General features: G+C 35.5%; 3 protein-coding genes across 8 annotated transcripts; 1 reads left to right on the top strand and 2 right to left on the bottom strand.

Annotated features, from left to right (window-relative positions):
- Positions 1–718: 718 nt before the first annotated feature.
- On the bottom strand, positions 719–5,637 carry LOC140003932 (CBBY-like protein). Its single transcript, XM_027268047.2, has 8 exons — positions 5,146–5,637; positions 4,822–4,892; positions 4,553–4,711; positions 3,150–3,216; positions 2,455–2,550; positions 2,087–2,133; positions 1,847–1,927; positions 719–952 (listed from the first exon to the last, which is right to left on the bottom strand). Exons 1-8 carry the CDS (start codon positions 5,500–5,502, stop codon positions 829–831), a joined length of 1,002 nt encoding a protein of 333 aa, XP_027123848.1. The 5' UTR covers positions 5,503–5,637; the 3' UTR covers positions 719–828.
- A 553-nt stretch (positions 5,638–6,190) lies between these two features.
- On the bottom strand, positions 6,191–15,217 carry LOC113740057 (exosome complex component RRP45A). 4 transcript variants are annotated; one of them, XM_027267548.2, is made up of 10 exons: positions 14,952–15,211; positions 14,196–14,338; positions 12,817–13,026; positions 12,204–12,299; positions 11,981–12,095; positions 9,706–9,786; positions 9,414–9,602; positions 8,385–8,644; positions 7,871–7,929; positions 6,191–6,930 (listed from the first exon to the last, which is right to left on the bottom strand). In XM_027267548.2, exons 2-10 carry the CDS (start codon positions 14,330–14,332, stop codon positions 6,713–6,715), a joined length of 1,365 nt encoding a protein of 454 aa, XP_027123349.1. In that variant the 5' UTR covers positions 14,333–14,338; positions 14,952–15,211; the 3' UTR covers positions 6,191–6,712. The 4 variants fall into 4 exon arrangements, with proteins under 4 accessions (XP_027123349.1, XP_027123350.1, XP_027123351.1 ...); XM_027267551.2 differs by having other exon boundaries at positions 6,683–6,925; positions 14,952–15,217; XM_027267549.2 differs by lacking the exon at positions 14,196–14,338.
- Positions 15,218–17,134: 1,917 nt separating this feature from the next.
- On the top strand, positions 17,135–25,656 carry LOC113740287 (DNA-(apurinic or apyrimidinic site) endonuclease). 3 transcript variants are annotated; one of them, XM_027267856.2, is made up of 9 exons: positions 17,135–17,506; positions 18,463–18,555; positions 19,234–19,378; positions 20,938–21,139; positions 22,288–22,366; positions 23,212–23,273; positions 24,160–24,246; positions 24,389–24,492; positions 25,314–25,656. In XM_027267856.2, the coding sequence occupies exons 1-9, from the start codon at positions 17,255–17,257 to the stop codon at positions 25,382–25,384; spliced, it is 1,095 nt and encodes a 364-aa protein (XP_027123657.1). In that variant the 5' UTR covers positions 17,135–17,254; the 3' UTR covers positions 25,385–25,656. The 3 variants fall into 3 exon arrangements, with proteins under 3 accessions (XP_027123657.1, XP_071903649.1, XP_027123658.1); XM_072047548.1 differs by lacking the exon at positions 18,463–18,555; XM_027267857.2 differs by lacking the exon at positions 25,314–25,656 and having other exon boundaries at positions 24,160–24,266; positions 24,389–24,498.
- Positions 25,657–25,920: the final 264 nt, after the last annotated feature.

The raw sequence follows: 25,920 nt of genomic DNA, 5'->3' as shown, positions 1-25,920 counted from the left end.
ATTTATTTCATGTTATACATATAAAAACATACACATATTTTATATATATATATATATATATATATATATATTATATCTCAAAATATAGGCGGAGAGCAGGGCGAGGGATGGGACCTGGCCCCGCCTCAATCCTGCATCATTCTTTTCTCACGGGTACCCACCCTCATTGTGGTGATCGAGGGTGGTGGTGGGCGGTGTTCCATTTTTAAAAAATATTTCAAAAAATTTCTAATCCAAAAAATATTCCAAAGTAATTCTCAAAAATGCCTTCCAAAAAAATTCCAGAAAACACTTAACCATCTACAGTAAAAGTTTTTCACATGAGCCATTATAGTAAAATTTTTTCGAACACCTCCAAAAACAGCATTTGCTGCATTAGAAGAAATAACCATAATTTAGAGGTACAATCCTAGGACGCTTAAGTTTAGCATCTGTGGAATGAAATTATCTACATCTTTACAGTGGAGTCAGAATTGAAAGAGATTAATCCTTTTCTTGGTCCAATTCATTCCATTCTATTCATCATAGGATGATAAGTAAAACATTAAAGATAACATTTGTTAAATGAGGTCAATCTGCCATTTCAAACTATGGTGATCATGAATGGTTTTGGTGAAAAATGTTGATGCCTTTAAGGACTTACAACAGTTTATTCCCATTTCTAATTTGGATTTTGGACTCAAGATCATTAGTTCTTAATTGTGAAAGTTTTAGAAAATTTCAAGGAAGACTCAGTTGAATTTCTGGATTCCAGCTGGATTTGTCCAGGGAAGTTATATAACATACAATGGTGGTATGCTGAAGTTGATCTCATTTAACAAAATGATTCTAACTAACATATTGTTTCTCCAGAAGGCTTCCACAAAATGATAAGTCAAATCTTTCTTCTGGAGGATCTCCAATGCAATCAAAAACTGCATCAGCATTTAAGAAATCCTCCTCAGCTGTGTACCTGCACAAAGGAAAGATTGATCAAATTATTGATATTCGTTTATCAGATCAAAGAATGAAGAAACGACCAACTCAGGATCATTCATGCCATGAAAAGTTAGATCACTGAGACTTCAAAGATACTAATAATATGATTCTGCCTGTCCATTGTTATGAAGTTATAAAGTTTGAGACTGATCACATTGATAGGCGAGTTGATAGGTAATCAAGTGTTGCTCCTAGATAAAAACCAGATAGGAGCAAAATTGCCTTACAAGATCATGCATCATATTTTATAGCTGATAACTTAAATAAAACGACCTTCCCAAATAAAACAGCAAGTAATTTTGGGACCGCTGCTGCAGGGTCTAAGATCATTACCTTAGAGCACTTGAAAGATACAAGTAAAAACCAGTCTCTTGATGCTTTCTTCAAGCGTTAGCCAGACTGCCTCACGGGCTTAATAAGTACTTACACAACAGGACAATAAGATAGACCAAAGCCATTATTTTTTTATTTGTCCTAGACTGTAAGGACTTTACTACCTATTTCCTTCTTGCATTGCAAATAAGTCATATTGTTTTGAGAAACTTTTTCTTTCTGTTCTTTCCTTCTATTGCTTGGGATAAATGACAACCCTTCTCTTCCCATGGCTTACACTCTCAAAGCATTAACCTTGAGAGTTGAAAATTTCGTTTATTTCTGAACTAACAATAAATTATTAGCAGCGTAAACATTGAAATTTGTTCTATAAGGGTGCATTGGTGTAATAGGCGCTCCGGCAAATGCATTCATATTGAGATCAACATCAAGCTACTGATATATACATGGTAATGTTCTCTTGCCCTTAACTGCCAAAAGAGAGATTTTCAATCCTATGACGAGCTATTTGTTGTTCATAAGATATCAGACTTACCCGCTCTTTGTTACAATACACTTCATCCCAGCAGCTTTTGCAGCAGCAAGACCTATGGCACTGTCTTCTATCACAACGCAACTGTAAACAATGAGAAGCAAGTCATCGTTCCGACAATTAAAAGTAAAGCCTGTCACCAATTAAAAGCACATTTAAGCTTTGTTCAACTTGTTTGAATCTCAGAATCTTCACATTCAGCTAGGTCATCCTTGCCATCATACTCTATTGCATATGCAATACCTTGAAGGGTCAACACCCAGAGTGCTGGAAGCTAACAGATAAATGGCCTGAAAAGAAAGAACAACAGAGCACCAATATTAACATCTTTATCCTCATTGTTCTCTAGAAAATCAAATTGCAATCGTGATCATCAAAGCGCCATATGGTTTAATATTTTCTCAGGAAAATCTTAGTGTCATGCTTGCAGGAAGCAAAACAAAGGTTTATCATTCTTTTCGCTTCACTTGAGAAAATCCAAGCAGCTGCTTTGTAGCTATAACTGCTCCACTTCCAGATTTTTAAGGCTTTTTGTAAAGAAGTATAAGGAATTTTTAATTCATCACCAGCCATCTTAGTAGAAAGTAAGAGCAAAAGGAACAGTAAATCACTGGATCAGGTTTCTTGCGCGGAACAACATCTCCGGCATATATCTGGATTTGCTCTGCTCGCTTGGGTCCTACCAAGAATGAAATTATAGCAGTGACCTGAAATCACATAATTTCATTTCAATGTTTCATCAACACTTGGGTCCTAACAAGAATGAAACTATAGCAGTGACCTGAAATCACATAATTTCATTTCAATGTTTCATCAACGCTTGGGTCCTAACAACAAAGAAACTATAGCAGTGACATGAAATCACATAATTTCATTTCAATGTTTAATCAACATGTACACGTGGTCTACTTTCCATCGCTCCCTTATATAGTAGCATAAACATAGTAGTGTTTCAATGAGCAAGCTCAACAACCTTAAGCAGAATTACAGACTTTTAACTTCCAAAATATTCAGAGCAATCAAGAGAACTATACTGATAATCAATAGGGATAAAAAAAGAAGCATGAATCATGAACATAATTGATCAAATTAAAGTGCTAGGTTTTTTATCTTTTAATTTAACATAAGTTGTCCAAGAGACGGGTCCTGAAGACACATAAAAGTAAAACATAAAGGTAGAAAGACACTTTAAGTGTTTTTTTTTTGTTTAAACAAACAAGCATAAACCTATATCTTATAACGTAAAGTTCTCAAAATTGGAAGAACATCCAACATTAATCAAACTCTGAGACCTGATGAAGCTTACCGCCTTCTCATTAGATGTGCTGCAGACAGCAACTTTGACTCCATTGTCCAAAGCCTGATCAATCAACCTGTAAAAAATTAAATAGTGAAATTCTAGCAGGGGGGATGGTGATTGTAGACTGGGCATCGAAGGCCCAAATCAGTAGTCATGTTATTCTCATATCCGTGACATGGAACAACAACGGGTACTCCAGATAGAAACTACTTTCAACAAACTAATGAACTTTTCCCTAATGGAGTTAGTCAAAAACCAGTTCCTTGTGTATAAGATCTGCAACTCTCTCCGGGAATAACAAGTTAATTACCTCCTATTCTATGAATTTTCACGCAACCTGCATAGCCAAACATATGTTTCATTTATCCTCATGAAATCAGAAGTAAGAAACTGATACCATTTTTTCTGCCAAAAGTGTCGGTGAGTAGAACCATAAATGCAACTAAAAAACCACTAATTTTATTAGAGTTCTTTCCCCTTCTAAAACTCTCGCATGTACGCATCGTAGGCACTCCTCTACTTGGCCTCTACACCCTGCCGCTTCAATTAAGAGCCTCCTGCTTCTGCCAAATTTGTCTCTTAGTATATGTACATTGATCCTCTAACTACTGTCTAACCACTACTTCTATGACTACCGGAATCCTGAAATCTGGCCTAATGGCCTTAAGTTCTTCAGACAAGTTATCTAACAAAGCATAATCACCTCATCAATGCTAAAAATACAATTATCTCTTTATCCATGTTTGACTAAGAACCAGAATAAAAATGTTCGCCTAGCCATTCTTCACCTTCAAATTGTTTCTTGAAGTCAACATAATCTTCCAAATAAAGTTGTAAGAACAACCGTATTATCAACAGCATTTCCATGCTCTGAATTTGATATATCTAGATGGAGTAAGCTGCATTTTGTTGTTAGCTTTTCACAAGACTGTTAAACTAATTGAACACACGCCAATGGTAGAGAATCCAGGGAAACCATGCGGAGGACTTTTCCATATTCACAATTTGATCATAACGTAATTATGAATGTAAAGAAGAAATTCTAATGCAGAAGATCATGTCCAAGATATGATACGTCATTTCTTCCTTATCTGTCTAGCTTGACTTAACATTCAAAGAGATCAAATGTCATTGCAGCTGCTAGTACATTATGATCAAATATAGATCGCATTTCTTGATTTAAGCTAATGATTGGATTCCAGGATTGAGAAGCTTAATTTACCCCACTATTCACTTTCAGTACGTGCACTAAGACATTCATGTTTTTTGTAAATTACAAGTTTTCAAAGTGCACAAAGGAACTCAGTATCTTGCTGAACCCATCAGACCACTTCCAAGCTGCTATGAAAACATTGCGTATAAAGGTGCAAATGGAATGACAAAAGGACAATCAAATAATAGTGACTTACTTCGCTACACCAGGCCGAAGAGGTAGCATTTTTTTCTCAATAAGTGCCATGAACAACTCTGTTTTTCGCTTATGAAGTGAGGCTATGAATTCTTTTCTTTCTTCTTCACTCTTTGGTGCCTTTTCTGGCCAACCCACTTTGTTAAAATAGGCAGTCATCCTAATAAAACACAATCAACCCAAAAAAGATTCTAATCCAAAATTCAGTCCATTCAGCAAATATACACTAGAGTCACTCATAAATTGAGCCAAAAAAGATAATTATCTTACCTTTCTTTTCCACCCCCAATTTTGAGCAATTCACCGTACAAGTCCACATCCCAGGTTACACCTAATTCTTTCTGTTCATTCAAAGTAAACAGATTGAGAATCCCCCAAGATAGAATTTGCCCAAAGTCACTTAAGTTTAACATCAGATATCTTAAATTCAGAAAAGAAAAAAAAAATCAAGAAAAGTTCTTATATAGGACTTGACCCAAAAAAAAAAAAAAACTGAACATCTGAGTGAATGGTTACCATTTGTAACTTTAAAAAAAAAAAGTATAATATCATACTGAATATCTATACACGAAAGGAGAGAAAAGGGAATTTTACTTCAGCAAAGGTGTCATTGAAAGAAATCCTGTGGCCATCTTTCTCTGTGTCAACAAGCACCCCATCACAATCAAACATCAGTGCTTTGGGAAGATTAACTGAAGGTGCAGATGAAGATGAAGCAGCCAAGCAAACCAACCGCCCACCTCTAATCCCACCTCTTCCATTTCTGCTTTTCAAAGTAACACCACCACAAATTTTTGTGTTACAACTATTAATGCTTATTGTACTTGAAGAAGAATAGACTAGTGATGTAGATGACAAGCATGTGTTCTTCAAGACTGAAGATGTGTTAAGTTGGCTGTTAGAGTAGAGAGTGATTGAGGAAGAATGAGAGATTGTAGCAGTTGCCGCCATTGAAATCTTGAGTCTTGTTCTTCTTTGTACGGAACTTTTTAGATTCCCTTTGGTTGGTTGGTTGGTTGGAACATAACGGTTTTCTTAGGCCACTGCCAAGGAAGCTTAGCCACACATGTAGGGTGTTGTATTCTTAAAAGAGTTTCTTGGGTTCCCTATTTCAGGGACAAAGTTTTTATGCATTTTTCCTCTTCGTATCCAAAGATGATTAAAAAAAAAGTTTAATTTTCTCATTTTGGTAGATTTTTATTTTTCTTCAAAGCTCTAAACGTATTATCTTCTATAGATTTTCAGAAGCCCATCTTGCAAAACTTCAAAGGTTGCAAAAGCAAATTTCAAAAAAATACCTTCGAAGAAAATTGGAAGAAAAGTTCCCAATTATGCTTGAACAATTGGTAATTGTTCAGAACATTATCAAATAACTTGGTTTTTTTTTAACATTGGGAAACAAGAAGATGAGGGATAAAAAAGTTATCTTATTTCTTAAAAAAGAATAAAAACAAAAGGAAAAAACTCTAGAAAACTCTAGTCCTGATCTAAGTTTGATTGCAATTTCGCAACCAAATTAATACTGAAATTAGATGTCCAGCAATTGTACAGACACATTTATGCATTACATCGAATCAAAAAGAAAATTCACCTTGGTCACGAGAAGCAACAGCAAGAAACAGCACTAGCAATCAGGAAATGAACCAAGCATGCGATACTAATATAGCCAACAAAGAAAATGATAGTCATCACTTCAAAAGAATACAAAATTCATGCTTTTCTGCTCTCTGGCTACAAATTCTACTCATATCAATCTAGACAGAGAGGAACCAAGAACAAGGATTAATGTTTGACCTTTGTTTCCCAACATCATCTACAATGCCACAAGGATTAGTAAACTGTTGAGCAAAATATGTCACCCAGCAACTCCAGCTGCAGAATCATTGGAGATCTTTACAACAAGTCCACCAACTTGGTTAAATGAACATCCGAGTTGGAGTACAAAGCTAAAGCCATGTGCGAGAATTGGCAGAATGGACAACTCCTTGGTGCTTCAATTACATTCGACCAACCAGGAGCATCACGCAGTATCTTTGAGTATCCATTTTCATACTGACAGCTGAAAGTCATGTTGTTCCTCCAATGACTTCGAGAAGTAGCAGAAAACAATTGTTCAAGCTGCTGATATTCCTTTCTATAAGCGTTCATAATCTAGATGAAGCTAACTTGCATCTGTGTTCGTTGATGCCTTCTTTTTTCTCTTGTGCTTAGGCTTCACAGCATCTTTCAAAGTCTTCTCTTTTTCTATTTGTAGTCCAGTTGCAGCCTTTTCATCTGACAAAAGGGAGGTACTGCTGTCAGCAAGTAATTTAGGTGATTCTCCTTTGTATGGCTCATCAGATCTTGATTTCTCTAGCTTCTCTACAGGTGCCACCTTCACTGTGCATCAGATAAGCTACATTAATATAACAGTCTCAACCATTTAGCTGTTAAGCATAAGGAACACCAAAATGCAACACAGCTTCAGGATCCTGAAGCACCATTGCATGCAGTCTATCAAAAACAAGCAATTTCCTTAACCTCAGTTCAGTTACAATACAGAAGCTTCTCCACTTCTTACAACCTCAACACGAGAAGTATGTGGAGATTCTATATCTCAATTGATCTCTTCCTTAACCCCATTTTTTTTTCTCCCTTTAATTCAATTTTTGAAACAATATGATAGTGGCCGAGTTGAAAAACTTGTGCCTGTACTGTGAAGATTATCAGGCCCTGACAATAGGTTCTTTGTGGTAGTTTGGTAGGTTCGGTGTTCAGTTCAAGAGAAGAAAGCCATTAACAGATCTAACAAAACAAAGGAATGGAATTTCATTGTGAATTGAAATGGCAGATGCTCAGCTCAAATTTTGCTAATGATGTTAACCATTCCAAGTGTAGTCATATGAAATGAATTTTAGTATGCGTACAGTGGCATAATATTAGGACTTTCTTCTGCTTTCTCAGTAGGAAGGCTATTGCTTTCTCACAAGGATTTAAGTATTCCTTTCTGTCCATGTGTTGAAGATCAAGTAAATTTTATGATGATCTTGATTAGTCACAGCAGTAGAGTATCATGTTAAATGCTGAATTAGTCCTAGTCGACAAAAAAGAAGGTGGCTAAGTGACAAATACATACTTCTGCAGAACTATAAAGGTTCCTGCAGATTTTGAAGGTTTCATGAGATCTTTTGGTGCAATTTATCTGTCTAGTCGTATAATGCACATCAAACTCCCCTATTTTGCAGCTTTTGATGTGCTGAGACTTGTTATGACACAATGATTAGGGGTACTCATCCACCAATAAAAGAGTTCAATCAGTACTAAGAAAAGATCCAAATACCACGTGAAGCAATAGAGGCTTGCAATTCCTCAAAATCTACACCTTTTGAGTAGGGATCCCTGCAGGAATCAAAAAGAAGAAACCAATTGTTAGAGAAGTCGAGCAGACGCTTCTGTACATACAGACACACAGCTTTAGCCTGCAATGAAACATTTGAAGTATGAATGAGAAAACATGTCTCAAGGCAAAAAATTTAAGGTCAATATCAAGAATAGGAAATAATTTTTAAAACAGCAAGAATTCTCCAGATCATTCCGATATTTACAAAAAATTGCCTCCGGGAACAACATGGTTTTTGCAGCCACAACATGGCCTGATTGATAATGCCTGCACTCACAATCAAACTTGATACAAGAGTAACCATACTAAAACCATAGCTTACATGTGGATGTCAATGTATCCCACTCTACATTCATTTGCAAGTTCAAGTGATGTCTAGAAAGTACTTTAAGAGATGATTTCCTAACGAAACCAAGGTACAGAAATTATGAAGTGTGGATGGTTAACTGTTTACCAACTCAAGGGACCACCGACAAAACTCTTTGAGGTGCTATCTCTCCTTCTACTTTTATCTTGTTCAGATGATTGGGCTTCAATTTCCATGTCATCACTGTGACTTGCACCACCCTCTTCTGATTTCAACATCAATTTCTCCTTATGTTTGCTTATGAGCTCCTTAACTTCTATCTGATTAGGTTCAGTAACTTGTACAGCCACACTAGCAGGCTGCCGCCTGATCTTGCTTAGTGCTCTTTCCGTGTTATATGAGTCAACCTGCAGAGGAAGTCAAAATTAGGTTGCAAGAAAAGCACCTTCTCATACTCAAAAGGCACAGGTCATAATCACAATAATCCATAGCTACCAAACAATTTAGGGACATATCTAGCAAAAAGAAATAATGCACCATGGTCGACTACAACTATATACACCCAAAGCCACGTAATACACAAAGAATAAAAAAATATTAGCAAAAAGATGCTTCAGAAAGTGGTGATATAAATTCCCAATCACAGAAGGGTATCAAATACTATATTACAAATAAAATGGGAATTTAACATAATGGCTGCAAGGACAAAAACAGGGGGAAAAAAAGAAAACCAACAGCTGAGAAAGTGTTAAGCAAGGAGAGAAATGAAGAAATTTCTACAACATGATCAAAGCCTAAACCATCATATGATAACACACTTGTTGCAGTCAGCTGAGTAACAAAAGGGAGAGAGAGAGAGAGAGAGAAAGGACATAAAGAAAGGAATGAGGCGGACAAGCAGACGCATGTGGTTAAAATTTCTCCACTGCTCATAACATCAAATCCTCATATTATAACAGCTTCAAACAAAGCCAACCATATAGGCAACTAAGTGCCTCTTTCCTGTTAAAGTTGGAAGTAGAATTAATAGCAACAAGGAGAAAAAGGGGACTGGAAAACAGCAGATAACAATTACCAGAAAAATAAGCCAACAGCCCTTGCAAAAGTTGTATAAGTATCTATAGACAACAGTCGTATAATTTCATGGTCAAGACAATTTGGAAAAGACTATCTTACAGCTTTCCTTATCTTTGCTGTAATATCCGCTGCCTTCACCGAAGCAATGCGCAAGCACTGCATGATGACACTCTGCATAACACCATCGCCCCCAGCCTTTTGTATTGCACATAAATCCCCATTAGCATTAAGCGTAGCAGTCAATCTTCCTCCCATAATACCCTCTTCAAAATGTGTGGGGTCTATTACCTAGCAGCATCTGATGTATTAGCAAGAGATGAACTTTATAGGAAAATGGAATCATTAAAAAGGAAAACATTTATAAAACCAATAAGGTATTCATTTTTCCTACCACCATATTTTCATCGCCGATGAATGCAAAGGTTACTGCAACAGGTAGATGATGTATAATCAAAGGAAGTGGCTCCCTTACCTGTCAAACAGAGAATAATACTATTTCAAACAACAGAAGTTTAATCTCTAGGCACAAGAAATAAGGAGCTCATTTTGAAAGTAATGTATGAGCCTTGCTCTAGCACATTTTTCCTAAATTTCTAACTATGAAAGCTTTTGATTTCCAGTCACCCGGACAATATATTTTTGAAAAAGAAAGACCAGAAATATAAAATGCAAAATCGCATTACAAACAGTAACAGAATAAGGGATTCAATGAAGATAGCTTGTTTATCCAACTTCTTCTATCCTTCTAAGCAGTCAAATAGATTAGAAAATGCTCAGAAATGCAGCTGCAGTACAGTCTACATGTCAAAATTTGCAAGGCATACATCTTTTCACCCATTGAAACCAAATCAGCATTCCTTGATAGCATAAAAGCAGAGAGAAAAGTAAAGGACATGAAAAATGGACACCACTACCCCAGATTGCATTTTGACTGCATTGGATTTCTGATTACAAGTACCTCATGGATCTTATAAAGCAACTGCCATTCTTATGTATTTCAGCAGGTTAAAGAACTAAATCAGAAAGCTTTCCAATTAATCTTTCCAACAGATTCTTAAGCAAATGGCTGCTGAGTTAAATTCATAATTTTAGCAACAATAGAACAATATTAGGATCCAAGCATGTGCGCATACCTTTTTTTTTGTTGGAGGGGGGGGAAGGGGGAAGGGCCTGGGGGTGGAGAACAGATTCAATAATAGAGAGACACCATATTTTTGTGTAGCATCAACAAAAACCTAAAGTAACTATCTACAAAGCACTAGCAACTAATGGCAGGCAGACCAGGCCACGAGCTAAGCTGCTCTCCTGCTTTCACTTTCCCTCAGAAGGATGAGTGATTCGCCATGTGAAATTGGGTACAAGCACGTCAGGCAAAATATAGGCTTCTAAATATGAATCCATGCATAAACTCGAACAACAAGAAAGAGAAAACAATGAAGGGATAAACCAGTTCAATCCTAGAAGATGTCAATATACATATGAAGTTCTGACAGGTTCCATCATATAGCTTCACTGGTACAAAGTGTACCATGCTCTATATTGAAGCAAAGTGCACATGCACACAACAATAAGAACTTATTATTTTGTCCAGAGCATAGCAACCATTCAATGTAATCACCAAAAACTTTAGTCTATGTTAGCAAATAAAGGATGATCGCTGCTAGAAAACACAAATACACAATGATTGATCAGAAGAAAAAAGAAAAGTGGCAAAGAAACCAACATCCCCAAGAAGGTTGGTCAAGCCACTCAACTTCCCAGAACAACACAGGAAAAATAATGGCATCTGAACAAACATCAAATGGTAAACATGCAGACCAAATGTGGTAGACATGAATATAAGCACATCACAATTAAACCGTTCAAAGAGACACAATGAGACACCATGGTACAACAGTTAGAAGATAATATGGCATCTTTATTCCAGCAGTAGAGCATTTTGTGACAAGATGATAGTTGGTGCAAATCGGTTTACATCTCCAACACTCGACCAGCTGAATCAGTGACAGAAAGAAAAGCAAAGTAGCACAGAAAAGGCAACTCAACATTAGCATGCTAGTTGGATGCATGACCAAGACATTATAGCATAGCCAACAAACCTACAAACGAATTGCTAGTAAAATATAGAAAGCAAATATAGGAAGTGCATTCATAAGAAATATAAACACAGCAAGGAAAAACTCATTTTGTACCAATTTGAAGGTATAAAGCTTTTTTGAGCAATAGATATCTGAGAAAATTTAAAAGGAATAGAAATCTAACGGTGCATTTGCAAACTTTTTTGACAGACTAAATTGATACTGTTTTCACTTTGAATATGAATAGTGCAAAGAAATTGAAAGGTACAAGACTTCTTAATCTGCATCATTTGCAAACCAACATCATGCAGTGTCTAAAAACAGGGGGGAAGAAGGGGAATAAATAATAATAATAATAATAAAGCAAGGCCAAGCCTGAACTTCATCTCCAACAAAAGCATAAAAAATGTTTAATCTCTACCACAAACAAGACTTCCACTTTCCATGATAATACCACATAAGGTCAAAATAATTATAGCATGGTACAGTCTTTCTGGGATAGAGTACAAACTTCACTTGTTAGCTAATTATCCAATTCAATCACATCAGAAGGAGATTGGAGATTAAGGAAGAAAAAAATAGCTGTACCTCGGGTGGATGTACTATGACTTCCTGACCATCTTCTCCTCCTAGTGAACATTCAGGTCTCCGGAATGTCAAGAGAGCAGCTAAAGCAGCAATGTTGGCAGCATCAACAAGATTTCTGTTGCACAGGAAAGGAAAACCCAAAAGTTATGAATGACCAATGAAATCCCAATAGAAAGAGATGGACTATTTTGTCATACAGGAATAGCATATCTTTACAGCTTACCCTCCATTGTCTAAAATGTGCAGATCGATACGAATTGACCACACAAACTTCCCAGAAACAACACACAGTGATTCTGTATCTACAGCCCTGCTCTCTCTGCAATGTCGTTCAAACTAAATTGAGTATAAAGAAATCCAGATCAAATATTAAATTTGCACAATGCTCTGATCCATATAATAAAGACATTTAAGAACTCGAAAGGGGAGTAGATTTCAAAAGTCTCAATATTTCTATAATTTCAATATCACTTGAAATGCTCATTCAATTGCAAGGTGAATACAACTTATGTCATTAAGATTTACAGATTGGAAAAATGAAAACCAAGGCTCGATACAGGTATTAGAAAACCAAGAAAACATTTGGTATCTGATATTTGCTGACGCATATGATTAGAGATGATTTATTCTCTAACAGTTTTCCTTAATTGAGGTAAAATTGGTTTCTCCACCACTGTCAAGTCATGAGATGAATTATATTCCACAATTTACAAGTCAATATCACAATGCTTCTACAAACCTGTTTAGCAGATACTTCCTAGCCAAAAAAGATCATTAATTCTCAGTGAACCAAGTCTCCTTGAGATACTAGACAATTAAAGGAAAGGAGATTTCACCTTAATCCACGGTCTATCACACGCCCCAATTCTACAGCAGATTCTGTAGGACGACCCGCCTCAAAAGAAGGGTCAGCCATGGGCGAAAACTCTGTGTAGACTGAAAGGGTTCCTTCATTCGGCCTATCTCGATAAGGCTGCACCAGTTGGGAACTCACGAATCCCATGACATGTGTCAGGCCCAGCTGCACCTCTGATGAGCCATCTTCTCTGCACTTGGTAAACTTCAGAGTCAAAACAATCTGTTCTCACACATTCTATTAAAAGTTAGGGCAAGTATATGCGACACATAGTAGATAAAACACAAAACTTATATGCATAAGGTTTTAAAAACTTGTAAGAATACCTCAAAAACTCCAAATTTTATATATCTGTAAACCATTATGCCCTAGAAAAAAATGTCATTTAAATATGGAAATAAGTCGATCATTGAACATAAAAGAACCTATAATTCTATCATGGCATCAGGTGTTGTAATTATTACACAATCAAATGCTAAAAGTAGTAGAATACCATACAAACTAACCAAATCGGGTAAACAGATTATGAAAACTGGAAATGCATCTTTACTTATAATACTTCTATAGTCCAACTGAAATGCAGAAAATTGGCACAATTTACTATACAATCAACAGGAAAAACAATACTGATAGGAAAATTGTTGGAAGTCCTAATACTACGTATCACCACCTTTCCTTTCATTTTCTGCATATTTAGCTTGACCTCAAGGCTAATACATCAATCATCTTTTCTCAGAAAAGAGAATACAAAGAAGGACGCACGCGTTGGAATAGTGTCTGGATCAAAGCTTGGTCATTTCATAATTGTTACTCATAGCAAATATAAAACACTCAGGTGTATTATGGAACACAAAAGGACTCTAGTTTTCTTTGGAAGACGTAACCATTATACTTTTGGAACTCAATCGATTAAATGGTTATATAGTGTGACTTCAATTTTAATTATTCCACGATCATCCTCAGAAAAGCTTTGAGTACAGCACAAATAAAAGGGAAGAGCGAAGTTAAAGGAAGTCATGATACTTCTCCCACTCATTTCATTTATCCTGTGTCTTTTGCTTCACCTTCTGATGTCTCCAAACCACTAAATAAGGTAAATAGCTAAAACCAGAAACAATCTAAAGCCAGCACGATGGTTCGAGAGGAGATAAAAATTTCAAGGACCAATAGAAGTTGCATGACTTTAATGTAGGGGGTGAGAAGTGGGAATATCAACTGGTTCTAACAGCTGAATCCAATTCTTAGAGAGAAATAGAACACCATGAGTTCATATTCTATGAATTATGCAGGATGATGTGCAGTAATGAGCAAAAGGCACCCATTCAATCTTAATATTGCACTTTTTTAAATGATTCTCACCTACCAAACTTGACCGTAAGCTCTCTATAATCGAATGGCCGTCGACCATCTATTCTAAGGTCAGAATGCAAGGCAGTCTCAATGAATTTCTTCTCATTCACCGTCATCCGCCACGTATTAGCTAATCTCTGCTCCATCTTTCACTGTGCAAATTACCCAGGAAACATATCATACCATGAAAATGGAACTTAATTCATTACTGGCTAGGTGTAAATTTAGCCCGGAAACCAAAAAAGACACTGACATGCAGACAAATAAGAAGCAGATAATCAAGTATTTGTATAACTAAACCTTAAAATCGACTAAAATACTACATTCTCAAATCGCTTACATGTGAAAAAAAATGAAAAAACCAATCCCACAGATTCATTGTATAAATCTAGGAGACCTAAAAGCTCGATCTTGTGCAATGAAAGAAACAAGTCAGGAGTGTATGATATATCCAAAAACGCAACTCAATATATAAATGAAACACGAATTTTCTCATCCAGCAAAGCCCCAACCAACTTATTTTACCCAGCCCAATTTTACAAAAGCACGAAATTAATATAAAAATACACCATTGAATAATATATAACAGAAAATGCCATGAACTGAAGAGGGTTGCTGCCGCCATTTCTCATTACTACTATTTATTATTAATAAAGGTGCCATTTTGGCTCCCAATTTACGTTCTGAATTGCGAAAAAGAAATATTTAGACACATTCGAATGTGTAAATGCATAAAAATTGTCAAAGAATAAGAATTGCACTCACTAGACAACTAGAATAAAGATGAATTCTTCAGCTTTGCTATGAAGAGCTTAGTGCTGATTGCTTCCTAGAGTCGATTATGGAAGAAGTTGAAGTTCAGTAGCAATGTCCGGTGGTGGGCGAGGCTGAGCTGCGGTGGAAGGGCAGGGGCGGAGGCCACCGGCGAGAAAGAAGGGGGTGGGTAGTTGTCCGTTGGGAAGGGGTTTTAGAAGTTAGGGTTTAAGGCAGCAAGTTAATGACAGGGAATGCCAGAAAATTGGGGACATGGGGATATTATCAATTTAGCTCCCCATGTCTGACCAAACTGTTATTTAGGCCCCCAAAGTGCAAATAATTTCTTCTACGGTTACTAGTTTCTATTCTACATATGCCCCCAAACCCAGATTGTTTTACGTTTTATAATATTGTATTACTTATAAAAAATTTCAAATCAACTTAAAATTACTAGTTTTTTTAAAACATCTTTCAATAATTAATTTAGGTATAAAAAAGATTCCAAAATTGTGTTCTCCATGGCACCCCTCTCTATCTAGAGGTCCGTGACATGTCAAGTTCAAAGTAATTTGTACAAACTTTTAAATTAAAAAAAAATTAGGGTAAATAAGGTTTAAGCATATAAAACTTTAAGTATAGACAAATTTCAAACAAGGGAAAATACACTTTTTATCCCTAATATTTAAGGTGTTAATCAATTTCATCCTTAAAGTTCCATGTAAAGCATATTTCATCCTTATAATTTTATAATTTTGATTAATTTCATCCTTCAAGTTTTATGCAAACACATTTCATCCTCATCGTTTCCTAAATTTGGCTAATCGAGGACAGTTGGTAGATTGTCAGGCAATTTAAATGGGATAGCGCCACTTGATCACAACATGCCCATTAGTAAAAAGACAACAATGGATCAACAAAAAATTTAAAAAATCTTTTCTTAATTCACTTTCTCATTTTAGTACAAAAAAAAACTAAGAAATTTTTAACTACCATTACTCTCTTCTTAATCACAATCGAACAAAAAGATCCAAAGAAAATGAAATCAGTGGGAAAGAAACAATCCCAATATAGCCAATTGAAGAAAAATATCAAACAAACCCATTATAACTAATTGGAGAAAAATATTAATGTAAAAGAATGAATGGTTTGGATTGTCATTTATTTGCAAAATTTTGTTTTGTTGCATTATATCTATGTTTTTCAATTATCTATTTATCTTTCAATCTATTTATTTAGTCTCAAATATAACATATCACAATTTAAAGGAAAAAAAAAAAGAGATAGTCTCCTATCCAAAAAACAATTATTGTTATTTCTATAATTTAATCAATAATTGAATTAAGTATTAATAATACAATTATTAATGGGACATGTGATGATATTATGTCTAAATTGATTAACAATCCTTTAATTGTCCTTAATTGGTAGGAATTATAAAACTATGAGGATGAAATGTGTTCTATATGAACTTTAGGGACAAATTTGGTCAAAATTACAAAATTATGATGATGAAATGTGTTTTGTATGAAACTTTATGGACGAAATTGATTAACACCTTAAACATTGGGAATAAAAATGCATTTTTTCCTTTCAAACAAATAGAATTACTTGATGATATTTCATCCTTTCTATTAATTCATAATTATTTTACCTAACAATTATTGAATGTTGATTTTGTGTTTTAAAAATGGTAATTAGGTTGTATTTATATTACCATTGAATTCATATATTATTTTTTAAAAATTTAATTTAAAACTAGATATTAAGAAAGGTATTCATAGATATTCATTGGATATTCAAACCATAAGCATTCGAGCCTATATTATCATTTCTAAATTTATCCAATGATAATAGTATATAAAATGCGATTAATTTCAATGAAATATGTCCACACAAATTCAACTAGAGCAAACTTAAGCCAAAATCTAGGGATTTAACAGTCGTCTATCCCACTGATAGGATTAGAAGTTTGTTGAATTTTGATGTAATGAAGGTTTCTCACCTATATTTAGTTTCTTTGTAAGAAGTTATTTAGCTCTTCAAAGTTATAAAAAAAAAAACTTTCAGGGGACAATATGCACAATAGAAGACAATTCCAGGGGCAATATTTGTATTACCCAAAGTTGTATCCTTTCCCCCATTCGCCCCAATATAGTACGGTACCACTATTCACTACCAAAAAAGTACTAACATAATCGTATACGTTTGTACAGTCCAGTCTCTGCTCGTCATATAGTGTAGAACTCCTTAAAAAGGACCAAAAAACAGCTAGGATTCGAGTTTTTGAGTAGAGAATTCGACCCTTTTCAGAGATGAAGAGATTTTTTAAACCAGTGGAAAAAGATGGCTCTTCCAAGAAAGCCAATGTCTCTGCTTCTTCCCCTTTTTCCTCAGTTAATGATGGTGAAGAAACTGCAGAAATCTCTTCAGAGAATGGCGACAATAAGGAGCCTTTAAAGTTCTTGACGTGGAATGCTAATAGCTTTCTTTTGAGAGCGAAGAATGACTGGCCTGAGTTCAGTAAATTCGTGGAGAATCTTGACCCTGATATCATCGCCATACAGGTGACCTGCTGCTTTTTCTCTATTTTTTAGCTGTTGCCAAATTTTTTGGTTTCCTTCAGAATCATTAGTTTGTACCTGAATTTTGTGCTAAATGAATAGTGGAGGAATTTCTTGTGCATTTGGAACTGAAGCTTTGATTTTTTTGGCTTATGCATGTGTTCATGGAAGAGAGGTTTTAATTTTTTGGTCTGTTATTTTAGGTATGTGAAATGGGTTTTAATAGATATTTTCTGGTAAAAAAAGGAAAAAAAAAAAAAGAAAAACAAGTTACACTGTTAATATGACCGCAATAATTTGTTGTTAATTGATGTCAATATGCTTGATGAGTTCTTATTGTTTTTTACTGAGCAAGCATGGTCGAGTACCTTGTCTTTTCTTAATTTTGGCAGATTATTAAGTGCAAAGGTTGATTCTTGTTTCGTTCTTTTTCTTTTCTTTTTTTTTTTTGGGTTTGGCTGGGAAGGGGGGCGGAGGAGTTAGGGATGTTAGATGGTCACGTAATTGTTAATGCGTTTCACAACCTGGGGAGCATTTGAGTGTATTGACTGTTTATATTTTCAGGCTAACAGACGGTCGTCTTGCAAAATTGTTCCTTAATCAAGTGAATTGTGCTGCTTGTTTGATAACAGTCGATCCACATTGTTATTTATTTCCATTTCTTATTGCTACCTTTGGATCAACCATGAGTTGTCAAGGATGATGTTTAAGGATTAGTGAAGTCTATCATCTTGGTTATGCATATTCAAATTCTGATGGACAGAAGCACACCCTGACTCCTCATATATTTTTCCTAAATTTATGCTGGACCCTTTTTATCTTCTCTTATGGATCTCTGTACATGGTTCATCAGTATTTGTCTCTCTATCACATTCCATCTTTGACACATCATTATTATCTGATGTGGAGTTAGTCACTCTGGGACTTAGTAAAAGTTTTCATTGTCATGGTGATAATAGGAAGTAAGGATGCCTGCAGCCGGCTCCAAGGGAACACCTAAAAATCCTAGAGAGTTGAAAGATGACACAAGCTCTTCACGTGAAGAAAAGCAGGTGCAGTGTTCAGTTGATACCATTATGCTTGCATTATTTCCCACAATGTAACCATATACAGCATGTAGTGCTCGGGATGAAAAGTTTTCCTGAAGTGGAGTTGGACAATATGAATTTGAGGTTAAGCTCCAATCTTGTCTGAAGTTAAATCAATTTCAACTATTGTTATTAGGTTCCATGAAAATATTAGATAAAGAAGATTGATCAAAATCCTTAACACGACATTCTGACATACTATGTGGTTATGCTAGAGTTTTTGTTACCTTTAGTGCTTAAGAACTGAACTTTTGTGGATAAGTTCAGGTTCCAAAACTTGACCAAGATAAGGGATCTTAAAGAAATGGAGTTGGATTCAATTGCTTTACATTTTGTTCTCATATTAGGAACTCTCTGAGGATCTCAAGTGATGTATCATGACTATATCTTACCAACTTGTGATGTTTACCATTTGCAAAAGAGTTTGTGATCTGATACACTGGAACTTATTCTTTTGACGGACAGACAAGTGGCGTCCCTGGCATCAGCAGAGTGGCTAAATGTCTGATTTTCTGCTAAATTCTCTGAGATCTGACAGTGATATGATTAACAATAATGACCCTGTTCCAGTTAGTCTGCAAGATGAAATTGTCTATTTACAGTATTATCAAATCAAGTCTCTGTTGGTCTGTGATTTTGTAGGTTATGATGCGTGCCCTATCAAGTCCACCTTTTCGAAATTATGCAGTTTGGTGGTCTCTTTCAGATTTTAAGTATGCTGGTACTGCATTACTTATTAAAAAGTGCTTCAAACCACAGAAGGTCTCTTTCTCACTTGATCGAACAGGTATAGTGGCATATTGATCTATCTTTTTCTTCTTATTGAGGAACTTTTACCTATGTGGAAGTGATGCAAATTACATGATTCTAACCTCTGAATCCACGCAGCCACTACATTCAAGAAATCTTAAGTTGGTTTTGGTAAGTTTTTGTACCAAAATGATCAGGTTTTTTTCTTGGTTTGTGGTTGAGTAAACCAATTTAAAAATTACTCATTTCAATTTTTCAAATTATTTTTTGAAGATGAACTAGGTATGCTTTTTCAAAAATCTACTTGATTTTTGTAGATTCCATTGCCTTTCATCTTTGAGTAGTTTTAATAGAAGTAAGCCCCACTCTTTATGAATAAAATGTTAACAAACTGCTGTAGAGTATTTGCATTTGAATTTTCTGATTCTGTGCTTAAATTTTTTGGTTTTGTCAAAACTTTGACCAGTCATTTCATGTCAAATCTGTTTAAGTGGAATTATTTTCTTCTAGTGTTAAAATCAGTTAGGCTTACCATTCTTAACCTGTTGCAATTGAAGAACGAACATTAACAAAAGCATTCCAAAACATCCTTGTTTTGTCTTGTAAATTTTTCCCTTTCTTGATATTATTCTGGTGGATAAAGTTTTGGCTTGCCATTCAGAGTTTTTGCTTTACTCTACACTTGGCATTCTTTGAAATTCCTGCAATTTCAGTATCAGTCACTTCTTACGATCTGTATCTTTCTCTATTTAAAAGATAAAGGGGTAAGGGATAGTTTAGTTGAAGTTCGAGGTTAACACCAGTACCTCTGACTCCTGGCTGTCCAAGTCTCAACCTTTATGCATATGTAGATGATATATCCTTGTATTGGCTAATAGGGAAGAATTCTTACTTTTATATGTATATATATTCCTGATACCTTAGGTCTGAGTTGTTTTGTTTCTTCGATTTTGTATTGGTTACAAAAACTTTGTGGGATATTCAGATGATTAATTGTCAAATTTTAACTCTTGCCAACCTGGGATGTTTTCATTAATTTAAACTCATCCCCACTTACCAATGCCTGGAATGCTTTCCAGCTGCTATTAGGATGTGGCTGAATTTGTCATTGAAGTAATTTATTAATGCAAGTCCATTCGTATCAGTTTTCAATTATTGAAACCTTACCTCCTGCACTTAAAACCTGTTCCCTAATGTTTGGTATTTTGTTACCAAACATTCCAGTTCACCATCAATAATCTTTAATGGGCTTCTGCTGACTGATGTGGGTGGCTCTGGTAGGAAATCTTAACTACTTTTTTCTGGCTAACCAACCTAGGGAAAAAAATTGCTTCTAGACCACCTGCCTTGGGCTTCTATTCATTAACTTTCTCAAAATTTTATTTATAATACTGTAGCTTTTATTGAAAGTTTGACAATATGGAATTGCCTGATGTGCCAAGGAAAGATTACTCGGGACTTTTTTACTCTATAGAAAAAATTTTGTGAAATTTCAGTAATCTGATATTCTACAGGATTTGCTGTTTGCTTTAGTAATTTACTATATTGAACATGCGACAAGAAGCAAAGGGAATTTACATTTTTCTTTATTGCTAGGTTCAAAGCATGAACCAGAAGGTCGGGTAATTTTGGCTGAATTTGAGTCATTCCGGTTTCTTAATACCTATGTGCCGAACAATGGTTGGAAAGATGAGGAAACTTCTTTTCAGAGGAGAAGAAAATGGGATAAGAGGATGCTAGAGTTTGTTTTGCAAAACTCAGACAAACCTCTTATCTGGTGCGGTGACCTCAATGTCAGGTACCTGCCTTTTGCTTGCTAAAATCTTTAAACTGGTACTTAATGGGATTACAAAAGAAACATATGACAAAGAATCACCAGTGCTCTATATCCTTTGTTTTCATTTGGTACATTGTTCCATTATTTTAATTCCTGCCCTTTTTTAAGTATATAATCATTAGCAAGTTCCCCGTTGAAAATATTATATTGACTTTTTTGCTGGAAAGTTTGGCCGTTGGATTGTGAGAGTAATTGCTTCATGTTGAGGTTGCTTTTTTTTTTAACTTATGTTCTTGCGAAGAAAAATATTCTTCAGTGTACCCCTTTAGTTATGTAAATAAATCATTTTATGCAATTTTTCTTGCTATAAGCCTGTTGTAGGGACTTATAGAAGCATAATGTGGAGGATGAATTGATCACAATCCAGATAGCAGTTTTAGGATTACTATAGGATGTGCTGGTGCTAAATGCTAGCTTTGTTTGAGACTGAAGTCATGGAGCACATTTTACTTGTGATGTTTCAAGCATGTTAATTTTACGAGTGGTTTCTGATACCTTGTCTACTTATCCACACCCTTATTATTTTGAAACAAAAGGCAGGTTTTTCTGGCTCTCACTATCACTCCTCAAATAATAACCACCCAGAAATGTCTGATGTGCATATGAGACCTTAATAAATCACCTGCAAATGTCTATTTTGTGTGCAAATCTTAGTGAACCTTCTTGATCAGAATCTGTAGTTATTAGGATCAATGATGCTCCACAACTGCAGGTGTTTTGAAGCTACTAAAAACAAACAGTATACAGGGAGTTAATATATCTGATTTGTTCTGTCTTTCCATAAGGACACGTGAACTGAAGGTGTCACATTTTTGTGTCTCATGAGGAGACTCCTACAGTAATAGGTAATAATATTGAAATTCAGCGTCAATTTCTACATCTGGTTGAATCTGACTAAGGTGCAATACATTCATTGTCTATCATTGAAGCAAATTTGCTTTACATGAACCCTAGAATGCAAGCCCAATTTTTATGATAGGCATCTTTTCATATCCCATGGAATAGTAATATTTCCTGTGGAATAGCATATCCATTTTACTGGCCAACTACTTTTGACTTTGTATGAATCTTTTTGGATAATGGTCTTCTTTTCATTTGTCATCTCACAGTCATGAGGATATAGATGTGAGCCATCCAGAATTTTTCAGCACAGCAAAGCTTAATGGTTATGTCCCCCCAAACAAAGAGGTGATTACCTTAGGGGCTTTTTACACTTTAAAACTACATCATCATCTCTGGTTCACACATGCACAAATATGATAAGAAACCATACGTATACGTATATCTATTCTTACAATAAGTACCTCTATCATTTTATTTGAAATTAATTCTGATAATTGTTCCATCTGTAACTTCACCACATACAGATATACTAAAAAGTAATAACTCTCACATAGTATTCTTTTTAAGGTAAGTATCAATTCATTTATCAGCAGTGTGTAACTTCGACTATCATCACAATTTGGACAATTATCTATGCATCCAGTATTTCATTTGTCTGATTGAGTTAAATGACTGCCTAACTAATTAGAATGCATTTAGGCCAATGTGTAGTAGAGAACAACAAATCAAAATGTATTTGAGTCAGCATGATAAAAAAAAAAAGTAGTAGTGGAATTTTATTGTTTTATCTCTTACAGCATTTAAATAGACATGTTTCTGGAGATCAGGACGATTAAATAACAAGACCCAACTAAAATTATTTAAGATCAATCTTTGTGTCCTTTAGACTGCCTCTCACAGCAAGTGTACATGGGAGACCCTTAATCTAGATAGGTGATTGGAAGTGATAAAGGATGCCAGCTGGCCAAATATGTGGCTCATGACATCTATTACTGGTTTCTTAAGTTGTTGAACCATTTCCGTGATGTTTAGTCATATTTCTTTTTAATCTCTCATATCTCTTAGTAGACACATATAAGCTCAATACTTTGTTGATATGTTCATAAAAGTAAAACTGAATAAAATTTTAGATGTTCTTTACAACGCCAGCAACTGTGACTACCTCTATGACTTTCTGAATTATGGCACAGGATTCTGGGCAGCCTGGATTTACACTGTCTGAAAGGAAGCGATTTGGTGCTATATTGAAAGAGTAAGCAAATCTTGTGATAAACATTTTTCTATAGGACTCTCAACTCATGCAGTATTCCAGTCATTAAAAATGTAAAAAGATGGCACCAAGCTAGACAAATATTAGTTGTTTTCATAAGTCAATGTTATTTACCAGTTATTCAATTTGTGTTACAAGTTCCCAAGAAGTCCAAGACTTTGTCTTTGTTTTCTTCCATTAGAACTAGTTGTATGGATTCCTAGTGTTGAATAATTAGTTGGTGATACAATTCTAACCATTTGTTGCCTCTTTTACTTCATTACCACTTGTCTTTGCTGGAATTGATTCTCTTCTGTTTGAAATTTCTGTCCAAGTTGAAGTGTAAACTCATCTATGGCATTCATTTTCCTGAGTGGCGAACTCCAAAACATGTTGACACACAATTGAAAATTTAGTCTGCTTTCCAAGGTGCTAAAGAACTGCAGTGTAAGGGTCCAGGTCTGGTATATAATCTCATTATTTCATGTCTTGGATTTTTAAGTTGTTCCATGGTTGGAAATTTAGCCATAGTTTTCTCATGAATGATCTGGTAGTCCTTTTCTTTTTGTCTGGGGTCGTAAGATGAAGGTAGATGTTCCTGTAGAACGCAGCCTAATTGCTTTGAGAACAAGAACTGGAGATAATTGCATTTCTATTAGACCAATTTATTGGGAAAAAATACCCTAGTTTCCCCAGGTTTGGGAAACTACATGTGCCATTCCATTTGGGAAACCTTTTTTTTTTTCCCCTTTTTCTGAGGCAAGTTTTAAGTGGTGTTAGTTAATTGGGTGAATAAACTTACATGGTCTTTGACACACATTTTTTTATCACTTTATGAGAGTATTTCATGCTCAGAATTCATTGATTCGGTAAAATTGCGTGGTTCTAGGGGAAAGCTAGTAGATGCCTACAGGTACTTGCATAAGGAGAAGGACATGGAGCGTGGCTTTTCATGGTCAGGGAACCCTGTTGGAAAGTGAGATATGCTGCTATCCAGTAATCCATTATTCTTGCAGTTGTTCTTGAAAAACTGATTTTCTAGAGAATGCATCATTTTGACCGTCACTAAAGTAATATGTTGATATTTATGCCTTGGGTTATGTCCTCATTTCTTGCAGGTACCGTGGAAAAAGGATGAGAATTGACTATTTCATTGTTTCAGAGAAACTTAAGGATAGAATCGTCTCATGTGAGATGCATGGGCAAGGAATTGAATTAGATGGTATTTGATGCTAACTCATTTTCTCTTTACTTCAGCTTGGTGACTTGTAGTATCCTGACACAGTGTATCAGTATTTTTTTTTTGGGATAATGTCCTGTTGCGATTAGAGATGGATTTAGAGTCCCGTTTCTTTCTTAGATGGAACACTTTTCGAGCTTTCTCAATTTGTCCTCGTAAAAGATCTCTCAAATATGAGGTTAGGAGGTTATTATACCTATTCTTTTTACAGCATCTCAATTTGTTGCATGCTTTTCATTTCTATTGTAAAAAATCATTGGGCTTTTTTTTTTTTTTTTGGAAAGAGGGGGGGGGGGGGGGGGGGGGGGGGGCGGGGGAGTGCCGGGGAGTGTTTGTGGTGTTCTGCAACTCCTTGTGGTGGATGTGAGCAACTGGTGTTGTAGCTCATTACACATTTCAGTCAGTGTTGTTTGCTATTATAGTTAAATTAGGAATTCAGTCATCTTGGCTGTGATTATACCTGTGAAATTTGTCTTCTGTCAAACTGAAGAAAACGGATGCATTCAGCCATCCCCCTGCTGGAAACAAGCAAAGATTTAGTTTGCTGAAATTAGTCTTATAGCTTTCTAGCATGTCATGTTTTACCAACTCCAATGAAGTCAAACATCTGCTCTCTCTCTCTCTCTCTCTCTCTCATATATATATATGTACATACATATATATATATATGTATTGTGTGTGTGTGTGCAGGCAGCATTCTTGTTGGGCTTATTTTTGTTCAACCTCCTTATGGAGAGGTGGAAGGATTGGGTGCTTACAGGTACTCGTTGGCATCTGTACTAACAAAGAACTGTTTCTTGCAGGGTTTTACGGAAGTGACCACTGCCCACTATCCCTGGAACTTTCTGCCAAGAGTTGTGAGTCCGAGACTTAAGTTATAGCTAGTGTTGAAGATGGTAGGAAATTCTTGATGCTACTAATAGCTCCTGTGTGGACACTTTGTAGTGGCATCATTCTTTGTAGATAGGTGGAAACCTTTCCAATGACTTGTTCCTGCGTGCATGTTTTTCGTCGTGTTTCAAAGAGAGGAAAAGACTTTAAATCTGCAGTCTAGTTGTCTCGTTAACCTGAATTTGTACGAGTGCTTTAGCCAATTTACCACACTCTTTCGAGTTCAAATGTTAAAGACATCATCGTTGATTAAAATGCTTAGTGGCTTAGTACTGTGCATGCATGTGCATGGAGCAAAACCAGCATCAAGTCTTCCAATACGATTCAGAATAGAGGGTTCTCTCTTATTTGATGCTTCTTTTGAACAGTTCTCCAATCCATTAAGCTGTAAGAGTTTTGGTATTTCTTCTTATTTTTTGATCTATAACGAAATGGTGCTTCAAAAACTTTCTAATCTTGTCCCTTTCAAGATTATAATTTAGGCTCCTAGTTGCTTAATTAAAGAATATGATTAATCTT

The sequence above is a fragment of the Coffea arabica genome, chromosome 4e, assembly GCF_036785885.1.
Source record: "Coffea arabica cultivar ET-39 chromosome 4e, Coffea Arabica ET-39 HiFi, whole genome shotgun sequence".
Taxonomy (NCBI): Eukaryota; Viridiplantae; Streptophyta; class Magnoliopsida; order Gentianales; family Rubiaceae; genus Coffea; species Coffea arabica.
This window is presented reverse-complemented; position numbering and strand designations above follow the sequence as displayed.

Coding starts and splice junctions, on each gene's coding strand:
- LOC140003932 (XM_027268047.2), bottom strand. CDS start 5,502: ATGGCGGCAACTGCTACAATCTCTCATTCTTCCTCAATCACTCTCTAC. Junction 2,134..2,454: donor CGCGCAAGAAACCTGATCCA/GTGATTTACTGT, acceptor CTTTCTTTTCAG/GCCATTTATCTGTTAGCTTC. Junction 953..1,846: donor TGTATTGTAACAAAGAGCGG/GTAAGTCTGATA, acceptor TCCTTTGTGCAG/GTACACAGCTGAGGAGGATT.
- LOC113740057 (XM_027267548.2), bottom strand. CDS start 14,332: ATGGAGCAGAGATTAGCTAATACGTGGCGGATGACGGTGAATGAGAAG. Junction 12,300..12,816: donor GTGATAGACCGTGGATTAAG/GTGAAATCTCCT, acceptor ACGACATTGCAG/AGAGAGCAGGGCTGTAGATA. Junction 7,930..8,384: donor GTCGGTGGTCCCTTGAGTTG/GTAAACAGTTAA, acceptor TGATTCCTGCAG/GGATCCCTACTCAAAAGGTG.
- LOC113740287 (XM_027267856.2), top strand. CDS start 17,255: ATGAAGAGATTTTTTAAACCAGTGGAAAAAGATGGCTCTTCCAAGAAA. Junction 17,507..18,462: donor CTGATATCATCGCCATACAG/GTGACCTGCTGC, acceptor TGGTGATAATAG/GAAGTAAGGATGCCTGCAGC. Junction 22,367..23,211: donor ATGTCCCCCCAAACAAAGAG/GTGATTACCTTA, acceptor ATTATGGCACAG/GATTCTGGGCAGCCTGGATT.